Source organism: Geotrypetes seraphini, chromosome 17 (genome assembly GCF_902459505.1).
Source record: "Geotrypetes seraphini chromosome 17, aGeoSer1.1, whole genome shotgun sequence".
In the NCBI taxonomy this organism is placed as follows: Eukaryota; Metazoa; Chordata; class Amphibia; order Gymnophiona; family Dermophiidae; genus Geotrypetes; species Geotrypetes seraphini.
The window spans coordinates 39,187,648-39,202,358 of NC_047100.1; the positions used below are offsets into that span (position 1 = coordinate 39,187,648).

The following is a 14,711-nucleotide window of genomic DNA, read 5'->3' on the forward strand; positions in this document are numbered from 1 at the left end:
AACCAGCAGTCAGATCTCCTGACTGTGGTATCATTGTTTTGGGACTTTTCAGAACAATAAAGTACATGATAAGAGGTCCTCCTAAGAAGTACTAGTGAAGGACAGTGTAACTCAGGAAGGTAGGGGCTTGCTCTCTGGAGTTATTAGCCTTAGTATTGGAAATGCATTGGTCAGGGAAATATAGAAAGGTCAGTTTTGGCACCAGGTGACGTCATGCTTCAGCATGGCTCCATGATAAGTGTATAGACTATTCAGCCAATAAAAATGACATATGTGACAAACCAATGAGAAGTGAGTAACTAGGATGTACCTCAGGATACTAAAATAATGTATATAAGTGACATGCAGGATGGCATAAGGGAGAGAGATGAGAGAGGAGTCAGGCCCAAAAGAACATCAGATTGCTATTTCTTATGTATGCTATCCTTTGTAGCCAATATGCTGTACTTTGCTATTTCATGTGAGTTGCCTTATGCTGATTGCCAATAAACCTATCTTATTGTAACTGTTACTGTCACCAGGCCTACCAGAAACCGCAACCTCTTTACTTACCCAAATATCACAGGCTGTAGATATCATACCTTTTTTGACAGAACGTTCAAATTCCAAGCCGGTAGACAGCAAACTTGGCTAGGCTACTTCACCGATGCCGCCAGAGAGTCATACAGTGTCTTTAGGAAAGAACTAAAAACCACCTTGTTTAAGAAATTCATAACCTAACCAGACTTCTCACCCCTAAAATCAGAGCCTCCTCCCATCCGAAGTTCTTCTATCACCTTAACAGGAACCCGTCAACCCTCATCTACCATAATCCGTCCTCCAATCGTTACCAGTTTCCCACTGGTGCCCGTCCTTCGTTAATGTATCATGTTAAAAACAAACAATTTCTCTTCAACATCCTATGTTATTTTTTTCATCTATTCAGTCTTGCACCTTGCAATTCATTGACCGCGCAATTTTCTTTTATCTACTTATGCTCTGAATTCCACCGATTGTATAATATTACTTATTGTGAACCTTGTAATCCACTGACCCTGTAACTCACCTTGTACTATCACTGGATGTTCAATGTTCTCTAATCAACCTATACTCTGTAATTCGCTGTCTGTACAGCTTTTCTTCATTGTGAACTGCCTAGAAGTCGCAAGATTATGGTGGTATAGAAAAATAAAGTTATTATTATTATTATTTATTATGGGCTGATGATGCAAGCCGCCCAGACAGAAACAGGAAGTGCGTCAGAGGAAAAGCTTTGGGGCAGTCGTGTGGGACTTATGAGAATGTTGCCACGTCCATACACTCAGAAAGAGAAAACTCTGGAGCACCCGCAAAGTTGAGGGGAAGGGAGGGAGATGGCAACACAAGGGGAAGAGATGCCTGTTGCCTGCAGTTCTCTTACGGCCTGGCTGTCAGAAAGTAGCAAGATGAGGCAAAGAGATGCCCATTGCTGACAGTTCTCTCGTGACCCGGCTGTCAAATGGCCGAGGACCGGGGGTTGGGGACCCCTGCCTTAATGGACCCACTGGGCAGTTTGATTCAGACTTTGGTACTAACTTCATTCACCTGAGACTTAGATCTTTAAGCCTGACCCAGCAAACTGCCAAGATATTTTGCCTCTTAACAATAAGCTATCCATGAAAGCAGAATGGCTGAACACAATAAGCTAAAATTAAATCCTGATAAATCAAAAGAACTGGTCTTTGATTCTCTTGCTGATTCACAATACTTGGCAGGTATGAAAATATCTCTGGTAGATCCATTATATTCTTGGAGTACCTAGGCCACTGTTCTTCAACTGCTGGTCCGCGGACCAGTGCCAGTCTGCAGGAAATTTCTGCCGGTCTGCGCAGGGCCGGGAAGATTAAAGTGACCATAGGTCCGTTTTCAAACTTCCTGTCCCGTTGTCCCCACACACAGCTTTGGGACATCATCCCGAAGCTGTGCTCGGGGACAACGGGACAGGCGATCATTTCCTGTCCCTCCCTCCTTCCTTTCCCCGGGTCCCCTTCTCTTACCGCCCTGCCGCTGTTGCTAAAGCCGACAGGAAGTCTTCTTTCCGACATCAATTCCAACATCAATCGCTGCCTGGCTAGCCCAGAACATCCTCTCCGACATCAGAATTGACATAATAAAGAAGACTTCCTGTCGGCTTTAGCAGCAGCAGGGCGGTAAGAGCAGGGGAAAGGAAGGAGGGAGGCTTTTTTTTTTTTTGCAGGGCAGGGAGGGAAGGAGGTAGGCAGGCAAGCAGGCTGGCTTTGGCCAGGAAGGGAGGGAGAGAGGTAGACAGGCAGGCAGGCTGGCTTCGGGGGTGGGACAAAGTGTGGAAGGCAGTGAGAGGGACATAGGAAGGAGGCACTGGGTGTACTAAAGAGATATGAAGGAGGCACTGGGGGCACTAAGGACATGGGAAGGAAGCACTGGGGGCACTAAAGACATGGGAAGGAGGCACTGGGGACACTAAAGACAGGAAGAGGCATTAAGGACATGGGAAGGAGGCAATGGGGACACTAAAGACAGGAAGGGGCATTAAGGACATGGGAAGGAGGCACTGGGGGCACTAAAGACAGGAAGGGGCACTAAGGACATGGGAAGAAGGCACCGGGGCACTAAAGACATGGGAAGGAGGCACTGGGGGCACTAAAGACATGGGAAGGAAACACTGGGGGCACTAAGGACATGGTAAGGAAACACTGGGGGAACTAAGGACATGGGAAGGAAGCACTGGGGGCACTAACGACATGGGAAGGAAGCACTGGGGGCACTAAAGACAGGAAGGGGCACTAAGGACATGGGAAGGAGACATTGGGGGCACTAAGGACATGGGAAGGAGGCACTGGGGGCATTAAGGACATAGGAAGGAAAGAGGGAGGGAATAGAAAGGGACAATTCTTGGGCCTGAGTGCAGAAAGAAAGAAATGAAAGAAAGGATACACAGACAGAAGGAAATGCAAACAGAGACTCATGAAATCAGCAGACAGCAAAGGTAGGAAAAATGATTTTATTTTCAATTTAGTGATCAAAACGTGTCCGTTTTGAGAATTTATATCTGCTGTCTATATTTTGCACTATATTTGTCTATTTTTCTATAGTTACTGAGGTAACCGAGCTCGCGGAGATGGGGCGGAAACGAGGTTTTTAAATTTTAGTCCTAGTAGTTTGCCGGTCCACAAAATAATTATTTGATTTCTGCCGGTCCACGGGTGTAAAAAGGTTGAAAAACACTGCCCAGACCATGACCTGAACCATTGATTCCATATTTCTGATATAATGAGTAAATTTGAGGCAGACTGAATTTTGGTTTCAATGCCAAAAATCAGCCCTATATCTAAATTTGGCCCCATTTCATTTTTGTCTGAAACTGAAACATTTTCTTCTATGTCCCCTGGCTTTCCTCCTTCTCTCTGCCACCCCTCCACCCAGGTCCCACTAGGCCACTGCCCTCCTGGGTCTACCTTACTACCCTAATGGTCTAGTAACATAGTAGATGACGACAGATAAAGATCTGTACAGTTCATCCAATCTGCCCAACAAGATAAACTCATAGCATACTTGATTTTGATTGGTCATTGTCTTTTACAGAACACAGACTTTAGAAGTCTTCCCAGCAGTGGCCTTATTCTCCAACTACGGAATCTGCCATCAAAATATCACTCCAGCCCATCCAAATCTGTCCAGTCATAATCAGAGCACAAATGGTGAAAGTTTGTCCGGCACTAGTGGCTAGACTGCAGAATGGAGTCAGCACCAGCAGTGACAAACTCAAAATGGCTGCCATGACCTCCAGCTGCAAGCCATTTTGACTATAGACATGTGGTGGGCAGAAGCAACCGAGGATCACTCCTGCCCTGAATCGCTATTAGACCACCAGGGTGGCAAGGTAGGCCTAGGGATGTCAGTTGTCTACGGGGTGGGCCCTGGGTGGAGAAGGGGGAGAAATTGAGGGCTTCTTATGTTTGAGGGGATGGAAGTAGAACCAGGAATGGAAGAGGCAGGAAAGGAGGTTAAAGGTAAAAAGGGTCATGGATGGAGGGATCAGGGGCTGTTCCTGGTTAGGGGGCGGGTTTGTTTTGGTTTCAGCTGAAACTGAGTTTTGGCCACAGATTCAATCAAAACTGAAGAAACTGGTTTTAGATGCCCTCTAGAGAAAATGTTTCTTCATTTTGAAAATGATCTACACTGTTAAGGATCTATTAGGGAAGAAAGCTCTCTGTTTTGATACATGCATTGGTGATGAGTCATCTTGACTACAGCAATGCCTGATGTCAGGCATGTGTTGACATCAGATGCCTACAACTCATTCAATATAGAGGTAAAAATGATGACAGAGGCTTATAGATCTTATGTCACTCCTTTGTTGAGATGAGCATTGGTTACTCCACTCCAAGGTTTTGATAATAGTACACAAGATGTGTTATTCTAATCTGTCATGATTCATATCAATTCTACTAATTCCTTAAACCTCACCTCGGGCTCTTAGCTCTTCATGACAGTATCTTTTAGTGGTCCTCCATTAGTTTAGTTTACTTGGTATTTGATATATTGTCTTTCCCTTACATCAAAACATATACAATATAAATTGAAAATAGGAACAAACTACAAAATCAAGAAGTAGGCTTAGCCACTCTAAGGGTCTGCAACTTTTGTGACATTTTCCATAGCTGGCACACATGTTTGGGCATGTGCAAACACATACATAGGGATGAACAAACAAGAAAGAGAATTCCTGTCATCAAAGTCAACCTCTTTTTCAGAAATGTGCCTAAAAACTTCAAAGCTGTCGAACCTCATTATGTCACAGATGACCGCTGATGGCCTATGTCAGGGGTAGGCAATTCCGGTCCTCGAGAGCCGGAGCCAGGTCAGGTTTTCAGGCTATCCACAATGAATATGTATGAGATGGATTTGCATGCACTGCCTCCTTGAGATGCAAATCTATCTCATGCATATTTATGGATATTCTGAAAACCTGACCTGGCTCCAGCTCTCGAGGACCGGAATTGCCCACCCATGGCCTATGTAAACAACCAAGTCTTCAAAGATTATAGCCTGGTATGGTTACATCCTACTTGTCTCTATGATAGCAACAATATCTAATTAAACTTCTATCATCGGGTCTTGCTTTATTAACTAAACTACGAGCATTCGTGCTCATCTCTACCGTGTTTTGCTAACTCTCTCCTTTCCCTTAGTTGATGATTTATTCATTTTAACTCATAGTTTGGGCTATCAGATTTGACAGGATGAATTTCACCTGCTAACCTCTGTGCTACCTAATAAAGAATTATAAATGACAGTTAGAAGACATGAAAGTCTTACCAATAGATTCCAGATAGTCTCCTTCATGGGAGTGTTTGTAAAGAAAGAAATGATAGCGAGCAGATTCCTGTGGGATCCTTCGGGGGAGCTCTGACAGTTCCGTAGAGTGAGTATGAACCAGGTCAATGGTCTCCTTTTCCAGATCCAGTTTCTGAGACAGGTGTGGGAGAGGAATAATAATAGATGCAACAAATTAAACTTGCTCGACAATTATAAGCATTTTGAGAAATCATACACAATATTCAATCCAGTTGAGAAGGCAGCCTTAGAAAGATTGCTCTACCCTTATCAGCTGAGCTTCTGTAAATACTACTAGGACAAACCTCAACAAATTTCTTAGGATCTAGGAGCCAATTAGAATAACTGGAATTTTTTTTATGCTCATTTATAAATCACACATTCATAATCTACTTTATTTGATGTACAGAGAAGCAATATATCTGGCAATGGAAATAGTCTTTAGGCTGTGGTTGCTGGAGCAATGGGGGAGAGGCTAAAGCTGCAGCTGCTAAGGGTAGGTACCCTCTCTGAATCTCTCCTCTCAAGCAATAGCATCTCTGAATCCCTCTCTCCCCCACCCTGCAGTAGCTTTTCACAAGGCCTTCCCTCTCCTACCAGAGCCTTTCAAAATCTCTTGTCCCACCTTACTGTGTAACCTCTCTCGTTTTACAAAGCATGGTATTATCAAAACTTGACTACACTTCTCCCTTGTCATTGGCGGCTAGCCTGTGGGAATGTTTTTATTTTTATTTTTTTTAAAATCAGCCCTTTGCCAAGCAAGGCTTTTTACCTCTCTGAGGAGCGGTAAATGGCCTTGTCCTCACAAAGGATCTGCCGAAAGTCACCTCCCTTCCCACCCCTCCAGGCCAGCAGCCCCCCTCGCGATCGCTGGTCCAGCAGACCCTCTCATGAGTTCAGCAGCCCCTCTCCCTCCCTATCGCAAGTCCAACAGCCTCCCTTGCACCCAATCAGGATCAAAACCAGTAAAATTTAAAAAAAAAAGAAAAAAAAGTTCTGTGAATTCCGTGGGTCAGCCCCTTTGTGTCTCCCAGGTCAGGCTTACTAGCCTCTTAGAAGCTCAGAAGGAGGACAAATAAGCAAGGAAAGAACCAGACTGAGATCCCAGGCAGACACCCAGGCAGAATTTTGTTGCTCTCAAGAATCGAATCACATCCGGAGAAGTGGTAAAACACTGACCATGCAACACTGCGAAAAGCTGCAATCTGAACCCTGAAGGAGGATTAGGCAAGGCCCTGCTCCAGGCCATCCTGTAAAAACTCCAAAATGTGAAGAAAAGACACGCAAAGGGAAACCAAGCCCCGCGTGGAACACCATTCCTCAAAAGGACGCCAAAAGCACACATAAGCCGGAGAGGTAGAAAGTTTCCAAGAGGGTGGAGATCACCTTATGCAAATATCTATGTGGGAAGCCGAGATGTCCAGATGAGCCAATGCCCATTCCATGAGAAGAGAAGCCTCCCGCGCCACCAGATGATTCTTGTCCCCCCCCCTGATGACTGACATATGCCACCGCTATGACATTGTCCAAGAGAACCCGAACCAACTTGCCCTCCAGCAAGGACTGGAAAGCCACCAACACCAACTGAAGGGCTCTGATCTCCTTCACCAGCGACCAGCTGCCCTGAGCTGAGCGACCGAGACATTGAACTCCCCAACCGAGGAGAGTGGTGTCCGTGAGAAGCAAGCACTTTCCACTGGGGCTGATCTAGACTCACTCTCTGAACCAGATTGGAAGACTGTAGCCACCGGTGCAGGCTGCAATGAACCAACTCCTGAAGAGGGACGGGAGAGTCCAGATTGTGAATCTGTGGTGACCACTGCCGAAGAGGAGCATACTGAAGAGGGCGCATGTGAGCCCGAGCCCACTGGACTACTTCCAGGGAGGCCGTCATCAACCCCAAAGCCTGCAGAAAATCCTGAGTCCGAGGGCAGCGACAATCCAAGAGGGAGTGAATTTGCAACTGCAATTTGAACATCAAGGCCTCAGGAAGGAAGACCCTCCCCAAACCAGAGTCGAAGAGAACTCCGAGATACTCCAAGAGCTGAGACGTAGTCAACCTGCTGACCACTCAGCCCAGCAACTGCAGAAACTCCACTACTTGAGTCGTGACCCGGGAGCTCTCCTGAAATGACTTTGCTCAAATCAACCAGTCACCCAGATAGGGGTGAACCAGAATGCCCTCCTTGCGCAAGGCCGCTGCCACCACCACCATAATCTTGGTGAAGGTCTGCGGAGCCGTGGCCAAACCAAAGGGAAGAAAATCGCAAAGTAAAGGAATTGCTAATGGGAGTCCTGAACTGGAACATGCAGATAGACCTCCATCAGGTCAACAGAAGTCAGAAATTCCCCAGGATGTACAGCGAGAATTATGGATTATAGGATTTCCACATGAAAAGACACAACTCCTTGTTGACACCTTTCAAATTCAAAATGGACCGAAAATACCCCTCCTTCTTGGGCACCACAAAGTAAATGGATACCTACCATTGGGAATCTCCTGGGGAGGCCCTGGACCACTGCTTTGAGGTCTAACAACCACAGCAGCATCTGACAAAATGCCCACTTCTTCCAAGTTGCCTAACAAGGAGAAGAGAAAAACGATCTGGTAAAGGACAAGAAAACTCTACAGCATAGCCATCCCAAATTACTTCTAGGACCCACTGATCCGTTGTGCTCTCGGCCCACTCCCAGTAAAATTCCTACAACTGGGTTCCCAATGGAGCCGGAGGGAAGGACCTGCAGTGAGTCATTGAGTTGGACAGGCAGAAGAGGTGCTACTAGCGGAGTCCCTACCTCCTAGGTGGGCTCTCCGAAAGGACTGCAGGCATTGAAAGAAGCGACTTCTAGAAGGAAAAGGATTTGAGCCCTGTCCAGGGCGATACCTACAAAAATCCCACAAACACCCACAGGTGGCACCACCCCGCGGCACTTGGCAAGGATGGCACTTGACAAGGATGATCCTCCAGAAGCCGAGGCACCTTAGAATCAACTCAAGGCCTGAACCAATTTATCCAACTCCTCCCAAAAGAGGAAGGAGCCCCAAAAGGGAAATTTATTGAGCTTAGACTTAAGAGGCCGCATCCGCCAGCCAACTCTGAAGCCACAGGACCATGGACTTGATTGATACCCTCTACTGGTCATACATGGCATCAGAGACATAAGAAGCACAGAGCCAATCTTAGCCACCAAATTCAACCTGATCCACCAAGGACCAGTCAGCCGACTGCCGATCAAGGTCCTGCTCCGACTACTGGAAACAAGCTCAGGCTACCAGAACGCCACTGCCTGAACAGCCAAAGAAGCCACATCAAAATTCTGCTTAAGGAGAGCCTCCATCTTACGGTCCTGAGGGTCTCTCAGGGTTGAACTGCCCTCAACTGGCACAGTATGCCAATGTGTGATAGCCGAGATCATCGCATCAACCACAGGAGACAAAGGTATCTCTATCCCCATCAAGAATGGGATAAAGTCTGGCCATGGACCGTGCCAAGTGAAAAGGCACTTCCAGTGTCATCCACTATTTGTGCACCACATCCTGAATATCATGATGCATAGGAAAAGAGCAGGATGATGAATGGATCCCCCGAAGCAGAGGGTCAACAACTTGAGGGGGGGACCTTAGATTTCTCCTCAAAGCGCAAACCAAAGACACCTGGAGAATAAGCTCCAGCAGCTCTTCCCATTGAATTAATGCGCACAACCGATGCATCTTTGCCAACCGGTGTCTCCAAAAATCCTCTATCCTCCCTATAGGATCTAGGAGGTCCACCCAAGGTCCAAGTCCTCATCTGGAAAAACTGGGTCAGCCATAAAAGAGTCATCATCCCAAGACCGCTTGGACGATGGCTGGGCAGCCATCATCCTCGACCCATAGCCGCTTGGATGATGGCTGGGGTGGTCGTGAAAAGGCAAAGACCTTCCCCAACCGAAGACCTCGAGACCCCAGGGGCAGAAGTAAGACCCTAAGCTGCCTGTAAATGAGCCTTGTATATGGCTAACACAAAATCAGGGCAAAAAACCCTGGCGGCACCACAGACAGCTAAGACCTTTTCCCATCTTTCCAAAACAGGAGGAAGATCACTTGAGGCCACGGGCAAAATGGCGAAACTTCCTGCCAAAATCGAAGGCAGGCCTGCCAAAAAACTGTCTTCCAAAATCAGAAGCGCCAATGAGGCCTGACTAGACCCCTCCGCTATATCAGAACCGCAAATAGCAGTTGCTGTAGCAGAAAGGGAGTCCCCAGCACCTTTGGCGGTCAAAACAGCCTTATCTCCTTGACTGGCGGTGGTGGAGGAAACCCCGGCGTGGGCGGCAGGGGAAGCCCGGATTTCCCCACTGCTGCCCGACGAGCGGTGCACACGCGAAGGGGAACCCTGCACACCCAGCACCCGAAACTGATGCCGGGTCCCCCTCAAAGCAGCCGGAACACTTCGCGCACATGCCGGCCACATCCACTGCTCGGCGAATACATAAAATGCACTTTTTCTGCTTTTTAACAGTGCTCATAACGTATGTGCAGGAGACCTCCGCACAAAATTTCCCTATAAACATGGCCGCCTCAGGCCCTTTATGTTCTTTTTTTTTTTTATAATCTCACAACAGCTCTAAAGATAAACAGAGCAGACCCCACTGGCACTTTAAACTGTACTCTGTGCCTGGAATGTGGCCAGATGTACAGTTGAGGCTCCTCTAAAGAAACAAAATGTGGGGAGGTGGGGGAATTGGGGGGAGGAACTCAGCCATTTCGAGTGTGGCACCCCTGGCAGGACAACTGAGAGAATCCTGCAAGCTCTGTTCAGACAGCAAAAAGGGACAAGAGAAAGGACACTAATCAGATTCAACAGGCCCTAACTAACCAAAGGAAAGACTGCACAGGCTTACCAACACCACCTGCTGGAGACTGAGAACAGACTAATTGTAGATGGGACTACACAGCCCACTTGTACTATTGCCAAAAGTCAATGTGTCTCAGTCTCCACCTGTTGGCTGAGGAATGTAAACCCAACTGTTCTGTGCCGGTCTGGAAGGACGATAAAGAATGGTATTTTTCCAGAGCAGGTACCTTTTCTGATGAAAACAAACACATACTTTTGAGCTCAGGAGTTGTTGGCATCCAAAGCAGGCTAATTGAGGGATGAAAAAATGATAGGGGAAGTGGGAATGCGTCTGGTGTTTATTGGAAAAACACCTAATTTACTGTTTTTGCAGCAGGGTGTTAATTGATCAAAACCTCAAATATGAAGCCCTAGTTATGACATAAGCTAGGGCATTTCTCTCTTCTCCCTGTCCCATGAAATACCTGGGTTTGGTTCCTTACCAGCTGGATGTAGTTGATTTTTTTCTGTTTCAGTAACAAGATGGCCTGCTCAGCCTCGGTCCTGAGAGGAAAAGCCAATCCTTGCAGTGTCTGGTGTTTGCTCTCTACACTGATCTCCGTCTTCACCTAAACAAACAAACAAAAGTCTATTTAAAAAGGAACTAAATACAGGGAAAGGGGAAAAAAAACCATCAGAGAGACATATATCATGCAATGTCTGTGCTCACATAGTAAGGACAGCATAAATTAAAAAGATGCACACAGCACATGTTTGTTGTCCCATCTACCTAGAAATCACTAGGAACCGGTGTGAGGAAGTATGAAGAACTCAACATTTTTCTAGCAGTATTATAATACTACAAAGTTAGGGAAAGATCACTTCTTCTACAAGGAAGGAAGTTCATAAAGCTTCAGTTGATGATGGTGGACCTTTTACTGAATGCGACTTCTGTACTATTTAAATATATTGGATCCAATAGTCAAAAGGGTTTAACCAGGCAGAATTCTGCCGAGCTGGCCATCTGGCAATATTCAGCGGCACTTAGGCAGACAGTGTCATTGAATATTGTCTGTGAATGTCCATTCACTGTCTAGCGGTCCAGAGGAGGGCAATGAAAATGGTAGGAGATTTGCGCCAAAAGACGTACGAGAAGAGACTAGAGCAGAGGTAGGCAATTTTGGTCCTCGAGAGCCAGGTCAGGTTTTCAGGATATCCACAATAAATATGCATGAGATAGATTTGCATTTCAAGGAGGCAGTGCATGCAAATCCATCTCGTACATATTCACTGAGGACCGGAATTGCCTATCCCTGCCCTAGAGGAAAGGAGGAACAGGGGAGATATGATTCAGACGGTTCAAATACTTGAAAGGTATTAATGTAGAATAAATTCTTTTGCAGAGAAAGGAAAATGGTAAAACCAGAAGACATAATTTGAGGTTGAAGGGTGGTAGACTCAAGAGTAATGTAAGGAAATTCTTTATGTAGAGGGTGGTTGATGCCTGGAATGCGCTCCCGAGGGAGGTGGTGGAGAGGAAAACGGGGACAGAGTTCAAAAAAGCATGGGATGAACAGAGAGAATCTCAAATCAGAAAATGTTATTTATTGAAGAACTGGGAAGACTTGCACGGCCATTTGGTTGAAAGGAAAATTTTAATTAAATCAGTAATTTAAAGAGAGGGTAAGGTTGGGCAGACTGGATGGACCATTCGGGTCTTTATCTGCCATCATTTACTGTGTTAATGGAAGGGCAGTTCAGAAGTGAAACTGGAAATTAACAGGTTAGCAATGATATCTAGCCCATTAACCAGCTAAGAAAGTGAAAAAGGCCACAGCACAAAGGCTGAAATGTTTGTTAGACAATGACATGTGGATGGGTACCCTCGGTTAACCACAGGGCGGGATGGAGACAAGAGTCTGTGTCCTCATGTTTTTCTCTAAAAGCTTGAGACTAGGATCAATATGTAAATATTTAACATATCTTAGAAAACTGGCATCTAAATTCAATGATTAAAAAAAACTGCAGAAGCTGCTTTTGGATTTGGGTCTTGTCTGCCTTTGATGTGGCAACAAGTTATGTGCTGATCAGACTTCTACCATCCGCAACGACCTTCCATCATGTGCCCGGCTGCTCAAGCATTGTACTATTGATTCAGCCATCATTGCTGGCATCAAGGAACATTTCCAACATTTAATAGACACTTATTTTCCTGTTCATCCACTACATAGTGTTGGTTCTCCTCTACATCCATGTATGAAAGACAATTCAATTACTTTCCAGATGATGTAAAATCATAGGCTACTGAATCTTTGGGAAGGTTGTACCAAAACCAGATTAAAATGGAAAGTTCTATTTGTGATTTATAAACAGCTGTACAAAATATTGTCCCTTTTTATACTTTAATAAAAAGATTTAAATATAAAATCATAAGTATTTGAGGCTTGTGCAAATGAGGACAGAATCTCCGGGGATGGAGACAAAGTCTGTGGGGCGGGATAGGGACAGAGCCTCCAAGAAAAGGGACAAACTTTGTCCTCGTATCGTTCTCTAATGTTTGTTCTACTTACTCAGATGCATCAGAACCTGGACAACTGCAACAATCATGATGCCAGCTGCGGAACCCTAAGAGAACAGTCCTGTCTGTCGAGCTAACTGGGCACCAGTCTTAATTTCAGCTGGTGCATGGTTAACTCCCGGCTGACTGCACATACCTGGATATTCAATGCCGGAGCCCAGATATCATCCAGCATTGAATATTCTGGATTAATTCAGCCCGTGTCAGCGGCTTAAAAACCACCGACTGTTATGGGCTGAATATTATCCCACAGCAGACTAACTTCTCCAACTTTTGGGTTTTTTTTCTGTATTTGCTATCCCTAAAGAATTTTTAGACTGACCTGCCAGAAAATAAGTTCAGGAAAGTACCCACCACCACCGACTGGTGCTTTGTAAACTTCCTTGTAATATACACACAAATAAAAAATATATAAACATACACATTTCTTTCTGTGTATCTTTATATGAAATTCACATACAGGTATATGCACAAAGAAACACCACAAATATGAGAGCGCGAGTGAGCTATGGAGAAATTATTCTATAATAGTGTGTCATAACAGAGCTATACTAACACCCCCCCAGGAAGCGACACAGCCTTTGAAAATGTTAGGAAAAACTGAATGCCATTTACTGTTTTTCTCAATAAATTACTTACACTATCAGTACCTGCAAGCATCTTACTAACACTTTTCCCCACAGAGAGAGACCAAAAGCGGGGCAAGGTTCTACAGAAAAATTCTGGACCAGCCTTGTCCAGAACATGGTCCTACAAGTGCTTTTTATGTGGCCCTCAGCTTGGCAATTCATGTAGTGCTTACAGCAAGATTCCTGTTTCCCCACCATGACTCAGCTCTTTGTAAGTTTGAGCTGTACAGTACCAGAATTTTGGGTTGGTCTTTTGGTTTCAAATCTCACTCAGTCTTGCAAACAGCAAAGTCATGGCGGGGAAGCAGGAATCCCACCGTTTCTTCTGCAGCTGAAGCCAGTGAGGGGAAAGAGACCGGGTGAATGCTTGGGGGGACATGAGAAAGAGCAAGTAGACTGGGTAAAGGCTGTGGGTAGATGAGACAGACAAACTGGGTAAAGGCTGGGAGGGGGTTACCCGAGAGTGGGAGAGACCGAGTAAGGCTTAAGGAGGGGATGAAACACTGTTGTATTTTGCCACTATTTGTTGACACATGTGACAAAATATGATTGTTTCTGTGTTTTGGCCCTCCAAATGTAACAAAACATATAATGCGGCCCCTCATAGTAAAAGGTTGAACAAGTCTGTTTTATAATCTTGGACTAGGAGACAGTTTCTTAGCTATTTGGACAATGCTGCAAATACCCTGACCTATGGGTTGCATGTAAAGCCACAAAAGAAAGGCATGTGTGTATTTCCTAGCCTAACACTTTAGGCAGAGATTCAGGGCATCAGGCCCTGCTGTACAGGGTCTTGCCACTACTCTGTTTAAGAAGTCATCTAGTTCAGTGTTCTTCAACTGCCGGTCTGTGGACCAGTGTCGGTCCGCAGAAGATTCCTGCCAGTCCACGCAGGGTCTGCGAGATCGATGCACAAAATTCCTGCTGGTCTGTGCAGGGCCGGTGAGAACCTCTGACAGTAGATTCCTCCCCTCCCAGCAGCTCTCAGTACTTGCCTGCAGCAGCGATTCATTTCGGCAGCCTTGGGGCTTTTGCTGAGTCGCAGCCCGCCTCTGATGATGCAACTTCCTCTTTCCTCAGAGACAGCGTGACCCATCAAAGGACCCAAGGCCGCCTAAGCGAATCGCTGCTACAGGCAAGTACTGAGAGCTGCTGGGAGGGGAGTGGAGGGAAGAGGAGGAAGCCACTGTTGGAGGCTGGGAAGCTGCTGGATAAAGGGAGAGCTGCTTCTGGACCTGCAGAGAGGAAGAAGGAGAGATGCTGCTGGGAGGGAAGGAGGGAAAGGAAAAGGAAGAGAGTTACTGTTGGATAGGGGGAGGAGGGAAGGCAGAAGGGGAAAAGGAAGGAAACAGC

General features: G+C 45.9%; 1 protein-coding gene across 4 annotated transcripts in view; it reads right to left on the reverse strand.

The window, feature by feature from the left end:
* Positions 1-14,711, reverse strand: part of TWF2 (twinfilin actin binding protein 2) — a 77,231-nt gene that overhangs the window by 8,474 nt on the left and 54,046 nt on the right. For all 4 annotated transcript variants that reach the window (XM_033926150.1, XM_033926151.1, XM_033926149.1 and 1 more), the window contains 2 exons: positions 10,655-10,780; positions 5,317-5,467 (listed from right to left, as the gene is read on the reverse strand). In XM_033926150.1, coding sequence (XP_033782041.1) covers positions 5,317-5,467; positions 10,655-10,780 — 277 coding nt within the window. The remainder of the gene's footprint in view (positions 1-5,316; positions 5,468-10,654; positions 10,781-14,711) is intronic.